Consider the following 16,678-nt stretch of genomic DNA (forward strand, 5'->3'; position numbering starts at 1 on the left):
AAATACCACTGCAATAAATTAAATTCGAACACAAAAATATTTTACAATTGTTCATTTTATTGAATATATCTTGGTAGTTAATACCAAGGAATTTAAAGGACTCAAAATGTGAAAAAAATATCTTAAGTTGTACTTCTAACATTTATGGTGGAAAGTATACAGTGTACTGTACATTTGCATATATTTTGTTCAACTAGATTTATATCTGTTTGTGGGAGCAGTATTCGTATTTGATGGGGTTTTAATAAAATATACATCCTGATACCCCACATAAAATGCGATTCAGTTTTTTTTTTGTATTATACCACATAAAATTAACTTTGTTTATAAAGGACCTTCAGATGTAGGTGAAAAAAAAAAAACACAATTTTTAAATAAAAATGAAGAAAAGATTATATTCTATTTATGGTGGTGGGTAACACATCTCTGGTAGGAAATTCCTTAAGCTAGTACTGTTCTACCGCAATAGTGCAAAACCTAGGATTAATCTTCAATGTGGAATTAAATAACGTATTTACATAAAATGGTAATTTTAAATAAATTCTGTTTTTTGTTGCATTCTGTTGTGTTTTCTATTTGTTTTAAATTAGTTAATAGGGACCTGCAAGTACTTTCATGTATGATTTCAAGTGTTATTTATTGCACTAATTAAAATCAACCAATCAATCAATCAATATAGAATTACATCCTAAAGACTGTCTGATGTTATAATTACAAGTTTAAAGGCTGTTTTCTACTATGCGAATTTATTCTCATGGATCGAAGGCATCAGTTCATGCGCATGCACATTCATATCTCTATCAGAGTTTTTCTCTTCAGCAAAATCAGTAGTTTCGAACTGTTTCTACTTTTTGCAAAGCAAAAAAATGCACAACCAATCATAGCTCAGGAAGGGAACCAACACTTTCGATTCGCACAAATAAATTCGCCTAGTGGAAAACAGCTTTAAAGATGCCTGTGTCAAAAAGAAACCTCTCCATTACATTTGCGCCAACCAGACCACGTGGTGGCGGTATTTGACAAGTAAAAATGCAGTTAATGCTAATTTTGTTATAATGTCTACATTATGAAATACAAACAATTTACATAATCTGCAATCATCTTAAAATGTTTACAAATGCCTTCAGCCCTGTCCAAAATATATGGAATGCCTAAATATGGTCATGATTACATCACATCATGACCATGTATAGGTACATCATGACTATATATGGGCATACAACAGTTTTTTTGTCAAATAAAATCTTGACAGGGCTTAACACAATCTACAAGCGATTGAAAGCCTGAAAGACAATGTGTCTCAAAAATGCACATAATATGGCTACCATAAAACTTGGCCTATACTACTACTACTACTCCAATATTGACCAACTGGTCAAATTGAACTGAGGGTTGGATCCAAAGAAAAATCTGGGTAGAGGTCATGTGACGTGCGAAGCACCAAGCAGGGGGTGGGGTGGTTGGAGCTTGAGATTTTTGTTTAGAATGCTTGACAATAGACACTGGTACATGGAATTTTAATTGAAAATTTGCTTGTTCTAGAGTACCGTGGACCCCTCTTTCTTCTCTATATGTTTTCTTGCTGTTTCCGGGGGTCCATAGCCTCTACACCTCTCTCTGGATCTTCCCCTGGACCATATGCCTATGAGATACCTAAATATCATTTTTTTAAACAATGGCCATATAAAATGATAATAATCTGATAAATAAAACAATTTACATATTTCCTTCACCTATCTATCACATTATATAATACCACCATTTGTGTAAATAACAAGTGTTATTACTATATGCCTACTATCTATTTTCAAATGTTTAATTAAATTAAACCACCTTATCAGTCAGGGGTGGGCATAAAAATGGGTTGGAGGGCCAAAGTGAAGTTCTGATTTAATACTGATTTCTGATAAAAACAAAGGGTTTTCTAATCAAACTTGCATGGCAGGCCTTACACAGGGTTTTTGCGGCCCACAACAAAATTACTGTTGGGCCGCTGGTGGCCCACGGGCTGCACTTTGCCCACTGATATATAGGCATATAATATAGGCATATAATTGTTATGCATAAATTGTAGTTCACAATACTGTATGTACTATATGTTTATATTTTTTAGCAAAAATAATACAATTTTATGTATATAATTACTTTATTGTAAACATCCTATATTATAAAAAAATCTGAATTAAAAAAAATTTTTATTTATATTTAACAGAACCCAGCTTGTGGACTCATGATGAAGTGGGGAGAATTTAGTCCCTTAAAAAAAAAAATCACAAGTGTCTAATTTTCTTATACGTGTAATGCGAAGTTCAATCTTCATAACCGCTTACCGCCATGTTCTCAGTGAATTAATTTTGAACAAGACGAAGAGTAAATCTACTTTGGACAAATCGTATGCTGTTCTCACCAGGATTTAAATACGCATGTTTTAAGATAGAAAGATCTTAAGAATGCGCATGGTCAGTCTAATCGTGGTTTGATTCTGTGAAGTTCAGTGTTGCGCGTGGTATTAATACGCCCTCTGGAACACTTAATCAAATTGCACTGGACATCATTCACTCGGATAAACTTACTGTACTATTGTGTTACTTCACCCGGACAATCTTAGGCAGGCTGTTTGTGCACTGCATTCTATTTGCATGGTTTAGTTTGACCAAAAAAATTGCAATCCAAACAGGGCTTAGGTCTATTCTGTAAACCTCGACTGCCTTATTCGTTCCATGTATCTCTACGTACCGTTGGGCCGAGGTCATGTTTATCCACAAAACTGACCTTACCAGCACTCCCATGCTGCTCAAAAATAACAATCTGAAATGGTACGGCATATGAATTTATTTAGATTTGTTTAATCTAACAAAAATTATTTTAACAATTAATCTCATCTTTTCATATTTAAATTGCTAACTTTTTATATATTTTTTTTTCATTTTATTGTAATTTAGAAAAAAAGAAGAATTTCTTCACTCCAAACTAAATGCATTTGAATATTACCTCATTTCTGCCTGCCTTTAACAGTGGCCCAGGAACATAGTAGGTTGTCTGCGGTCCTTCTTTCCAGTATCGTCCTATATTGAAGCCATTGACAAATACAATGCCTTTATCCCAGCCCTACACAAGAAAAAGACACACTTGCAGGTTTAATAGAACTGCATCATACACTGCCAATCAAGTTAAGTATATAATTATTATTGTATAAATGTTGTCCTAAGAACGGTTATATGTATGTAGGAGGGTGTAAAATTAAGATATAAATGACCATGCGTTAACATATTTTCTAATTGATGGTTAGGATTTAAAAAATAACCGTTACTTGAATTGCAATCCACACCCACCTCCATGCTCAGGAATGTGTCCTTTGGTGTCCTATTTGGTATTTCAAAGGATCCTTTATAAAGTGCTGGTACTTTAATCCCGGGTTTCATATTCTGCCATTTGTCGGCTGCCATCACTCTGGAAAAGAAATACAGATAATATGCATAGAATATTTGACGGTGAAAGTAATCAATCAATTTGGTACTAGCCGAGTACAGTAATTGGACAACCTTGGCTAAAAGCCAGCGTTATTCCTGGTAAAGATAATCCACAGCTCTAGCTGTTTACCATGTGTTCATCGGCATCTCTTACCAAAGACGGATTACCAGGGGTCTCCTGGAAATCGGGATGGCCTCTCGCACTTGGACACGAATCTCCTAGAAAATAACCCATGTCCTGCAAATTTATTAAATCTGCATGTTTTTACTACTGCTTTACCCCTTTATTATCACTTGTCTCATGGATGTTAATGTCAATAGGTGTCACTATAAGCAGGAAAACAAAATTAGACATGGCCAGTATGAACAGATCTCCTGGAAATGATATCTTCCAATTTGGATTACTTTAACCTGCATTTTACAGGGAGAGCACAGCAAAAAAAACACACAGGTGGTTTCTACCAGTATTAACCAACTGTGCTAAGATGCTTTTTATAATAACTGACAAATATTAAATAAACTGAAATAAAAACAGTTTACTTACCCTTCCATAAATGGTTTCTTAAATTCCAGTGGATAAATTACCCAGTCTTTCTGTACCTTTTTGTTCACTTCCACATCTTTTAACAAACCTTAAGAACAGAAATTATACTTTATAGCTTTCAAAATTATATATAAAATTGTAAATTAGTTGAAACTGTAAGTCTAAAAACCGAAAGGTCCACTGATTAATCTCAGATAAGAAAGTATAATACATACTCCAAGTATTATGTCATCATCAGGAATTCCTGATGATGACATAATTAATGTCGAAATATTGAATCCCAACACGATGGCGTGTATTTCAATACTTGGAGTATGTATTATACTTTCTTGTAAGTCTAAAAGTAGTAAAATAAACTTACCTTTTCTTTCAGAAATCATTTCTTTCCCAAAATTTGTTCTTCCTTGATTTTCTACCAGGATATCTAGTGTAACCTCATCATCCGATTTCAAATTCTTCAATTCCTGATTTCAAAAGAATTTTTTAAACAGAGAATTTTATTAGAGAATATTTTTTTATACTGTCACTAGAATTATTCCCTAAACTATAAGAACACTTGTAGTTATGTGTGTTATTTTATATGAATTGCAAATGCTAATAGGTAATTATTTAAACACATAAAAACACATAAACACATTTTGACAATAGAAACAATTTTACATGCATTGAAAACAGCACAGATGTTAGCTTTACTGATGGTTTCACATGGGTTTGTCTTGTGACTTTGTCGGCTCTATTGAGCATTTGAATAAAACGTTTTTAATGCAAAATTAATAACCTTATGTATTTAAATAGTTTGAATCGATATTGAAACTTGATATCAGTGATGTGAAATACAGAATAAATGTTACTCAAAATATTTTCAATAATTATTAAGAAAAAAAAAAGAAGACTGAGTGGGGCTCACAACTTAAGGAACGGTTTGATGAATAGTGCAGAAAAAAAAACCAAAATGACTAACCACAGCTCACAACCTAAGGAATGGTTTAAGACACGTGCAGAAAAAAAAACAGCGCAATTGGTCATGCTGACAGCCGTCTGTCTTTACTCATTTCACTTAGTTTCTTTCCCATACATATTTTGTATTTTCTCAATGGACAATGTATTCATCTTTTTGAATAAATCAACACACTGCAACAAAAATTTAAGCCTTGCAGCTGTTTGTTCAGACATAAATGTAAAACCAGAACTAATATTCCAAACACGATTGTCACACATCTGGTATATCACTTACCTTCTTTACAACTTCCAGGTTGAGGAGAGTAATAGAGTTGACTCCTGTTCTTGATACAACCCCTGCAGAGTGGCCATTTAAGAAGACCTAATTCCAAAGGTAAATAGCAACGACAACAACATTAAAAAATATTACAATTTTTACCTAAATTAGAAATTTTTTATGGGAATTATGATTGTATTTAGTGTAAATTGCCTGATATGTGAAATGTTAATTATGCAAATGAGCAATTAGCATATTCACAGATGTAAAACACAAACACAGGTAAAAACAATAGCCTGAAAAATAATGTAGCTTTGTGGTTTAATGATGACTGCCCCCTAATTCAATGATTTATGGTAATAACATGTGTAATTCCAGGACAACCGAATTATGACTCCACTCTCTAAACCTCATAATGAGACTAATTTATATTGATATTAAAGTGTACTATTGGATATGTCTAGTATGTTTAAAAAATTATTAAAATATAAATAGAAAAAAAAATTAAAAGTTGCATTTTTTCTTTCCTGGCAACTATTAGCACTATATCAATCAATTAATTAATCATTCAGACATACAATTTTATATATATAATGCATAAATTAATTTCATCTCACCTGAGCCCTATCATGAGGGAGTTCAACAAAATCCAGTTTACTAACTGATCCTTTGACCTTTGTCCTATAGAGTACGTAGCCATATCCTTGGCCGCCATTATTGTTTATAGGTAACATCTCCATTGGCATGACTATTTCAGATTTAACAGGCGCCTGAAAAATTGAAGTTTATGAAAAGAATGAGGACGTGTGCAGGGCTGTTTATATCAGATGCCGGAGGCTGACTGTTCCATATATTTTTGGGGGTGTTCCCACCAACTGAAAATAGTTGGTTTATCATATCAAACAGAGATTCAATGTATATAAAATGCAATTAGTACATTTTCATATGTCCTTGTATATAGGTGACTTCATTACACATCGTAGATAAAATAAATATCCCTTTCTAACAATTTTATATATTATCTGTTTGTTTCCTGTGATTCCTGTGGGAAATTTATTTATCCAATTAGGATGATGCAAACAAAGGATCTGAGTACTGTCAAATAGCACCACCACTAAACTTTAGTGGATGTACTTAATTTTAAAATTGAGAGCTTAATTTTCTCAGGAAAAATTTGAGTAATAGACACACACACACAAAGGAAATAATATATTATAATATAAAGTGTAACATGAATGTACTCACACCAAGAAGGGGTAGCGTGTCTTCCAAAGTAATGAAATGAGTGATAGTGACTTCTCCATATGCTATCTTACCAGTGGCAGGAACATTAGGCAAATGGTCAGGAACTAGATGCAGTAAAACAAAGATGGAAAAAATATATTATCACATTCATGGATTTGTCAACAACAATAAGCTAACACTGTGTATGATACAATTAATTCAGTTTACTGACATTCACCATGTAAACAAACGGGTATATATAATCACAGAAAAATGAAAAGATACAATTAAGAATGCAGGGCAATCATTTAAAGATGAAAATAGTCAGTTTATCTACTTAAGTATTAATGCACGCCATCGTGTCGAGATTCAATATTTCGACATTAATTATGTCATCATTCCTGATGATGACATAATTAATGTCAAAATATTGAATCCCGATATGATGGTGTGCATTTCGATACTTGGAGTATGTATTATACTATCTTAGCCGAGATTAATCAGTGGACCTTTTGGTTTTTAAGTATTACTAGTCTTTATTTTTAGTGTAAAAAAATTGCATACCAACTCCTTTAGGTGATTCCTGCTTCAACAAGGCTTTAATCTTGAAATACTTTTCAGTGGCATCACCAGCTTCAGAAAGAGGGGCATCATAATCTAGATATTGAATATTAAGAAAAGCAAAACAAAATAATATTTATTAAAAAAACTTTAAAAAATATGCTGAAATATCATAATGTAACTTGTAACTATATTTTATTTTATTGTATTTCAATAAATAAACAACAGCAAATGAAATTAGCCAATTACAAGAGGGTAAACAATAAAATCAACAAGAATAAATAAACAAAGGCCTACACTAAATAAACAATACAAAAAAAACTTTCGGACAGATAACATGACAACTTTGAAAATATCAATAAAATAAAAAAAAAATATCCTGAAATATCATAATATAGCGATATTTATTTATTATATTTCGATACCTAAACTACAGCAAATGAAATTAGCAAACTACAAGAGGGTAAACAATACAATAAACAGGAACAAATAAACAAAGGCTAAATAAACACTAAAAGACTAAATAAACAATACAAAACAAATTTAAGTTTGGACAGATAAAATGACAACTTTTAAAAATATGCTGAAATATCATAATATAAATTTATTTATTTATTATATTTCATTACCTAAACAACAGCAAATGAAATTAGCAAACTACAAGAGAGTAAACAATAAAATAAACAAGAATAAATAAACGAAGGCCTACACTAAATAAACAATACAAAAAAACTTAAGTTTGGATAGATAACATGACAGACAAAAAACAACATAACAAATTTTAATCCTGAACTGATGCAGGGGATTTGAAAAGATATCTAAATCATTATCAATTTCTAAAAGAGAATTATAAACTTTAATTATAATATACAAAATAATCCATTTTGGCATGTGTTTACTCTCCCCCAAAAAAGTACAACATGTTGGTTTTGTTCTTAATCTACAAAAGGGGACACTGATAAAATACAAAAGATATAATATATAATCAAAGTCTATCTACGAAATAATTTAGATAACTTGTATCATAATCTAACATACCATAGCTTGTAACATCTGGTTGGTATGTTTGATGGACTATGTTGGCACCATTCCAAAACCCGAAATTTGTGCCACCGTGGAACATGTAGAAGTTGATAGATGCTCCAAGCTGTAGAACATCTTTTATAGTTGGTATCAGCCCTACAAGTGAGGTAAAAAAAAAATAATTCATATGATTTAAAGTGAGGATGACCATTTCACTTATAATCAATCTTAAAAGATTAAAAGTAAAAACATTCTTTATATTTCTAATTATTTATTAAATGTAAATCCAAATTTTTGAAGCATTGGTGAAGCACTGTTGCCCAAAATTACATAACCCAACAGGCAACTGGAGTGGAACCATAGCTTGGTTGGTAGATTCTTGCCTTCAATCCCTGGGTCGTGGGTTCAAATCCTGTGTCATCAGGATTTTTCTACTGATTTTCACTATATTTTCTCCACAAATTTATATTGTATACCTTTTGATGGATATATGTGATGCTGTTCAGTCCAGTGGTCAAACCATCCTGGCCAAAATTCCATCACCATTAAAGGCATGTCATCACCCTAAAAAAATAGAAGGGATGAATTATCTATCTCTCATAGTATGGGGTCACTCATGCCTATTAAAGAAAGTTTCTGAAGTGTAGTTTCTTACTTTTTATTGTATTTCACCAAAATCAAACAGCGACAAAAGTTGCCCATAATAGGATATGACATAGGTTTACATAATACTTTATAATAAATTCTAACTAACCTGTATTTTCTTAACCTTTTCAAAATGTTTTTCAGCATCCTTCTGAAAATTTGCTGTCATTAGAGCTGGAAAAGATAAAAAAAAAAAATTCTAATTGTTCTTTAATGATGACAATTATGCAAATCACATGCTCAGATGAATTTTTATGCTGCATTTCATTAAATTAAAATATTTATTATTATATTAATTTTTATCATTATTTTTGTATCACTAATGGAGGGTTTTTAATTACGATGACAAACATTCATTTTATATCATACTTATTATATTAGTATATGGAGTAAAGAATACTGTGCTTCTGCATGCATAATATTTCATTTACATCATTTAAATACATCATATGTATTTATCACTGTAGTGTAAGTTCTCACACATATTGACTCTTAAGCTGTGTCTACACAAGATTTCTGGGATAAATACTGTGGTTTGCCCATATTTGGATACAATATGACATCATCATGACTATATGGTTGTGATATGACATCATCATACCCATATATGGGCATGATGGTTAATTAAGTTACTAACCTCCAGGCACAGATCCCTCCTTGAGCAGGCTGCTCTGATCAGATGTCACCAGCATCTCCTTAACCCCTCTGGCTACTAGCATCTTTCAACAGACAAAAACAATTGATAAGTTAAGCCGGGTGCTCACTGCGTGCGACGGCAACACGACAACAAAAGCATGCAACGGCGCGAACCCAATGGATCATTTTTTTTAATGAGGATCCGTTCAGACTGTCACTGACAATCAGCAGACTGCGTTGTGTCGTCTATTGCTCGCCAGAAGCAGAGGTGGATTCGTCGTGCTACGGTTGCACGACGCATTGAGTACCCGGCTTAAGAGAACGAAAAAAAACCCCACAAAAATAAAATACTTGAAATTCGTCTGAAATCATAGAATAATACTGTATTAATAATGATTAAAAAAGCAGTTGTATGAGGTGTCTGGGGTTAGATCTGCAGCTATAGTGCATAGGTCCATGTAGTCTAATGGTATAACACTTGTCTTTATAGACAGAGGGTGCAGGTTCGATTCCCGCTAGTGATACTTTTTTAAATACAACAATAAAAATAATAATAATAGTAGATATTTATAAGGTGCTGGTATCTGCATGTGCACTAATGGTGCCAGAGCCAAGCACGACAGAAAAAATACCTATTAATTTATATTGTGTTAATACTGCTATGCAGCAAACCAAATTTGAATATCATATACATAGTGTGTTTTACCTCCTTAATTGCAATCATGTAATTGACGTCGGATCCAAAGTGCCCATATTCGTTCTCAACTTGAACTGCAATAATAGGTCCACCAAGATGATACTATATTAAAAGCAAAGATAAACAAAAACTTACCATTTTTTTCATAATATTGTGATAAAGATTTTGTGCAAATTTTTATATTTTTTTTATTAGCCTTTGAAGCTAATTGATTTTTACTGTACCTGGTATGGAGTGACTAGAGGAAGGAGCCTGTCAAAGTACCGCTCAACAGCGTCTACAAACAAGGGATATGTTGACCTAATTTTCATATCTGGATCGTGTAAAAGCCAGCTGAATAAAAAAATAATTTATAACTGAATTAAAATATATAATAATAAAGAATTTGTTTAATAGAGTAAATATATATTTTTGATATTTTTATGAAAGAAATTTACGAAATCACAAAAACATAGCACTTTTAACAAATTCATAGTATAGTGGCAAAATGGGGAGAGGGAGGGGAATGTGTTTCCCCCACTGGATCTGTACCTGGGAGTACAATTGACTATTATTGTACCTGCTCTCAAATGTTTCACATACATGGTACATTAAAGGATAAATTATACATTGTTCACATACTGTACCTCGGTAAACCACCAAAATCCCATTCAGCACAGATGTAGGGACCAGGTCTCAGGATGACATAGAAGTTCAACTCCATTGCAAGCCGTAGAAAGGCTCTAAAATATCCAAAACAAATACATAAGAATGTAAAAAGAATATAATGATACACATCTTGAGGTTCTATAGTAAAATTTTATGGGTTACGTGTAGGTTCTATAGCGCAATTTTTGTTAGAAGTTTGCACTTTAATCTGAGCATTCAGATTGCCCAAAATTGAGTCTTGTTAGCACCAATAATTTAGTGCTGAGTGTTTGGCTGAGGGGTAAGCTCATGCTTTTATGTGCAAAACTCCAGTTCTAATCTGATTAGCGTCTGTTCTAATAGGAGTCTGATCCCTTGGCCCCTCAAATAACTCTAATTCATAGGAGTTAGGTGGGATAAGAAACAATATAATGCAGACATTGTATATCAGTACTTGCTACCATGGATGCTGGGGTTCCCAAGGCCCCAACCGAATAAATATTTCAATATATCTTTGAAGACTTCACTGCAGCTTTCAACTGTGTAACCATGACAACACATATAACCCTATCCAATTTGGAAAATGTTCCATTTATCATTTAACACGTCTGAAGCATTCCACAGGGGACAATTAATACTTTTCCTATTTCTGTACATGGCATAATTATCAACATCCTAAAGGCTATCATTAACACAACTTGTTAGAAGGCACTTACAAGCAGCTGTTCTATACTACTTCTGCTCTTGTGCAAACTTTGTATATTAAAGCTTTTAAGAAAGATCAGATGTCAATGGAAATACAATACTGACTGTACTATTATACCTCTGTTATCGATGTCAGTTCTAAATTCACAATAGAGGTTTAAGCATGATTTTAAGTATATATCCAAAAGCTTAGCATGTAAACAAAATAATATACAATATTCATAAATATGAAATTATGACAAACAATTATGCTATATAGAAAAATAATTATGATAATGAATGGACAGCTATTTTAAAAAGATAAGACATGAGGCACTGGCTTGTGAGAAGAGCAAGCGTATGGTCGGGGTGGTGGACATTATAAACCATGGGGTCCAGGAACAGAGGCAAAGTGAGGGGTCCAATGTCAATAGAATTCCCGTTTGAAGCTCCAGTGTTATTTAAGCAGATTTTCCACTAGGCGAATTTATTCTGGCGAATCAAACTATAGAATTTGAAATTCTGTTCAATATTTTTATGATTTTAACAATGCTAGTACAATAAAATAATATTGATACTGACACGCTATCATAATATTTAATGATAATGTCAGTCTGAAAGTAAGTAGTAGGTCTACTACACAGGTGGTCGAAGTGCGGCATGCAGTGCATGAAGGTTTTTGGAAGCACACTAGAACCATAAAAATTTGGGTGCAGCCCTCCATGTTAAATAAAAAAATCACTTTTGCCCTCTGACTGATTTTTATGCCCACCCCTGGCCTACTATCTTGATAGAAGCCCATAATATCTTCATTAGAAGCCCATGGGCTTCTTTTCAAGATAGGCTTCTTTTTCGAGATAACTTTTACAAACTGAAGAAGGGGGGTCTTCTTTTCCAAATGGGCTTCTTCTCGAGATTATGCCATGGGGCTCCTTCTCGAGATTAAGCCCATGGGCTCCTATTCGAGGTCTTATGGTATACACCTACAGTAGATGGTAAAAATAAAAATGTTGGTTAAGAACCAGAGTGTGGGATTCCATCACTGAAGAGCCTGAGGCACAAGGGCCAGTAAATCTGGCACAATACTTACACAATATCTAGAATTCCAGAAAATTCAAATTCACCCCTCACTTCTTCATGCATATTCCACGGCACATACCTGAAAAACGTTTGTGAAAAACAAAATGATAGATTCCACGGCACATACCTGAAAAACGTTTGTGAAAAACAAAATGATAGAATCAGAAACAAGGTATATGGGGATGTGGAGAAATTAGTATCATATTATGTTCAATTTTAATTAATTAATTTAAATTTTCACGGGTCCAAGTTGGCCGGAAGAAGTCATTTCTGGGAGATATGTTTAAAGTCAAAGAGCTTTAATTTTAGCACATCTAATTGTGTTTTGCTAATCTTTGAGATACCCATCGACACTGACTTTTGTAAGACAAATGATAAAGGGGCAATACATTGGTAAAAAAATATGCAGATTTAATTAATTTGTGGGAGATGGGCTATTTTAAGAGAAATCCTTGCTTGGTTGCGGAAGTGCAGGAGGAGGTCCAGTTCTCCAGGAGGCTCTCCGCAGCTTGCGGAAGACTTCAGTCACTTGCATTGCTACGCCTGGTAGAGATTGAAGACCAACTCTCCTTTTCTTTACATAAATAGGCCTAGGCCTACCTTAGGTATACAGTATTAATTAATAATTTATTTACTGCAGCTTTTTCCTAATTAATAAAAATGTTGGTCACTTCGGCCCAAAACAAAATCGGCCCAAACAAACTAGGCCCGAAACCATCTCGGCCCCAGGCGACACTTCGGCCCCAGGCGACACTTCGGCCCAAAACCAACTCGGCCCCAAACCAACTTGGCGACAACTATACTATCTATATACTATATTGATTTATTCAAGATGGCAGGGTAAAATGTTGGGTGGTCCCTGTATTGTGAAATGAAACGGTGTACTGGTTCATTAAGTCCCCTGTTGTTAATCGGATATGCCACGTAGGACAGTGATTAAGTTCACTTATTGGCATATCATTGGCGCTCGTGCCTAAAGAAATGAAATGAAAACAAAAACAAAAAACAAACAACCAAAAAAAAAAACCTGCTGGGGCAGCCAGCCTAAAATAACAGTATGCCTACTGTTTACTTTAAAACTTTTCCATCATGAATTGAATAAAAAAAAAAACTTAGAATGTAGCCAGTTTGAATTAAATGTACCTGAATAAATCCATATATTCATGTATTTTGTTTTGCTTTATATTCATACATACATTATTTTATAAAGGTGTGTTAAGATTCTTCTAAAAAATAATTAGTGGGACTAGTAATAAGTCGGATAATATAAAATATAAGTAATAAGAATAGTAATAGGTCTAATGAAAAATCATATTATTATTAGGCCTAGGCCTATATGATATTAATTATTATAATAATACTAAAATAATAATAAATATAATATAATAATTATAAAATATATAATTTGGATAATATAAAAACGAATAATAAGAATAGTTATACTAAAAAATAATATTAGAACTATAAATAATATTAATAAATATAATAATACTAAAATAATAATAATAATTGTCATTTGGGTAATGGGTAATCACGATCGCTATTCATTTGAATAATTCCATATCATTTGGGTAGGCCTAAGTTGTCTTCTGGGCCGAGCTGGTTTTGGTCTGAGTTTGTTTGTGGCCGAGTTGGTTTTGGGGCAAAGTGATCCTGGGGCCAAGTTGGTTTTGGTCCGGGTTGGTTTGGGCCGAGTTGGTTTGGGCCGATTTGGTTTTGGGCCGAAGTGACTGCTACCATTAATTAATATGGAGGTATAGGGCCTAATATATGATAATAGGCCTCCTTAGGGCCTAGTAGGACTAGTAGTAATACTTACGTGGTTATTGTGTTCAGGCCGCAGGCTTTCATCTTTATCATCCTGTCCCTCCAATACTCGGGTACGACCCTGAAATAATGCAGGCTGCCACCCAGAAGCAATACATGTTGGCCATCCAGTGTGAACTGTCTTCCTACATTTCTTAGGGACGGTGGTTTGATATCTCTTGCATTTGGACCCGACAAACGTTGCGCCTCCTCGATGTGGTACTCCCTCCGCTCCCAAAGCCAAAATAAGAGGCCTAAGATCGCTAGGGCAACAACACACCATCTGATTACGTGTACAGGACGAAGCGAAACCCTCGACATTTTGAAAGCTGATTTCATCACCATGGTTCAATGCACTCAATTTCTAAGGTATCTATTGTAAAGAAAATACTACATAGCTTTTTGAAGTTCCCTTTCTTTACTCATACCATGGACCTATTAATAAGTCTTTCATGCGTGCACACGTACGTCGACACACAGATACTCAGTCAGGTCATCAAATACCACCCGAGTCTGTGATTGGTTGGCGTGTAAATGCATTCATTGTTTATGCAATACATACATATGATACAATACAATACAATACATATAATACAGTATATTACAATTTACAGTATGTATTTATATCATCCTTATATCAATATTATAAATTGTTTATAAAGCATATAATATTTGGCACTTTTAAATAATATTGATTAGCATTTAAGAAACTGATATTGAGAGAAAATTAGCCAAATTAAATGGCAATGCATAATATAAAAATGTACATAAGATTAATAATGAATATTTGATAGTGATGTGATAATGCTGTAGTAATAAAAACAACTAAAATATTATGATAAATAAGGCCTAAAAAAACCCAAAATGTTATGTTGGCGTAACGGGCCCCAAAAGATAGGGTACAGTACTCACGCGAATAAGCGACCAGGCGCATAAATATTTTTTACACTTTTTAAGGGGCGCTTATTCAAACGGGGTGCTTATGAAAAACAGAGTGGAAATTGAGGGGGCGCTTATGGAAATATATGAAAATTGAGGAGTTCTTCTGGGAACTTGGAAAATACAATGGGAATTTTTGAGTGAAAAAAAGATTAGGACATCTGGAAACTGATTACGAATGGTTCTGGTGCAGAAAAGATAATCGTCCAGAGAGCATGGCTTGTGACAAGAATGCTGTGAGTTTCAACAGCAGATGAAATTAGTGGTGGTGGTGGTCATAAGCTTGTTGGTCATCTGCCGATTGAGATTAGTAGCATTGCAGCTCTTTTCTTGCAAACTCAAATGAAAACGTAAATTGTCGAGAAAAGAAAAAGAGAAGTAGACAAATATGTAAGAAGAGGAAAGTTGGAAAAATCATGTCCAGGGAGGTTCCATCTGTCCAGGAGAAAATCCTCATTTTGAAATTGACATAAGAAAATGTGAATACAATCCGCGCAGCTCAAATCATGGCAACTACAGTCTCAGTTAGATTATTTGCTAAAAAATATCAATCACAAAATATACAATTCGATGAGGGCGCTTATTCAAACAACACGGGGCGCTTATTCGCGCTATTACGGTGGGTAGGTAGGGATTTAAATTTTTTACTGCCACAATCATATTCAGCAAAGACCTTGAAATCTATAAAATCAATTAAATAAGCCTTTAAAGCCCCCAATCGTCATATTTTTCGACACTTGGCTATTGGAGGCCTGTTCAATAGGCATACAGATCTAAATATTTAACTTAGAAAACCGCCTACTAAAATTTTAGAAGGACCTTTTAATGATGTTGGGTTTTAGAGGTCAGTATAATTATAAGTTTATAACAACTTACCTATTACGTGCCGCCATCGAACACTGCAAGTAGGATGAATTTAACAAGTCATGAACAGCTTCGTATCTTTTGAATTATGTTCTCAATACCCTTAATTTTTTTTAAATCTTTTATAGATCATAGTTCTGCGCGTTGCAATGTCATTTCTCTTTAAAAATTTCAGAATGATAAGTATTAGAAGTTTAAAGTAGACCCCACCAAATCTCTCTCTGTAGGTCCGATCAGGTTCCGTTTAAAACACTCTATGAAAATGAGAATACCGACATAAAGGGGCTGTGATCCATTTCGTTTTTACTTACTCACACGAGGCATTATCGTCAATCATGTATGGAATATTCCATTTTATAATATTATAGGGAATACCGTAAAACCTACTATAAAAATAAACAGGGCCACTGTAACATCAGTCTGTATCATGAGTGTATTAACCGGTATTAAATCGCCTTAACTATTGTACCAACCAAGTATGTTTTTAATTTTATTTTGTTGCTTTGAAATTCATGTACAGTACTGTACTATCGAAAAAAGCCCATGCTATCTTGAAAAGAAGCCCATGAGATGGGCTTCTTTTTGAGGCTGCTTTTGCAAACTATAGAGGGGAGCTTCAATTCTAGATGAGCTTCTTCTCGAGATTAATCCCATTCGGCTTC

The 16,678-nt window shown here is 33.7% G+C and overlaps 1 protein-coding gene across 2 annotated transcripts; it reads right to left on the reverse strand.

Moving 5' to 3' along the window:
• Window positions 1-37: 37 nt before the first annotated feature.
• Window positions 38-16,104, reverse strand: LOC117109491 (beta-galactosidase-1-like protein 2). Of its 2 annotated transcripts, XM_033251858.1 has the most exons (19): window positions 16,029-16,104; window positions 14,227-14,586; window positions 12,418-12,486; window positions 10,643-10,738; window positions 10,241-10,349; window positions 10,026-10,118; window positions 9,321-9,402; window positions 8,793-8,857; window positions 8,515-8,602; window positions 8,054-8,194; window positions 7,019-7,111; window positions 6,476-6,579; window positions 5,848-6,000; window positions 5,249-5,335; window positions 4,376-4,478; window positions 4,015-4,102; window positions 3,333-3,450; window positions 2,992-3,108; window positions 38-2,808 (listed from the first exon to the last, which is right to left on the reverse strand). In XM_033251858.1, the coding sequence occupies exons 2-19, from the start codon at window positions 14,556-14,558 to the stop codon at window positions 2,710-2,712; spliced, it is 2,037 nt and encodes a 678-aa protein (XP_033107749.1). In that variant the 5' UTR covers window positions 14,559-14,586; window positions 16,029-16,104; the 3' UTR covers window positions 38-2,709. The 2 variants fall into 2 exon arrangements, with proteins under 2 accessions (XP_033107749.1, XP_033107748.1); XM_033251857.1 differs by lacking the exon at window positions 16,029-16,104 and having other exon boundaries at window positions 14,227-14,639.
• Between the last annotated feature and the right edge of the window lie 574 nt (window positions 16,105-16,678).

Source organism: Anneissia japonica, unplaced genomic scaffold (genome assembly GCF_011630105.1).
Source record: "Anneissia japonica isolate Jap-2015-1 unplaced genomic scaffold, ASM1163010v1 scaffold3867_len840240_cov202, whole genome shotgun sequence".
Classification (NCBI taxonomy): Eukaryota; Metazoa; Echinodermata; class Crinoidea; order Comatulida; family Comatulidae; genus Anneissia; species Anneissia japonica.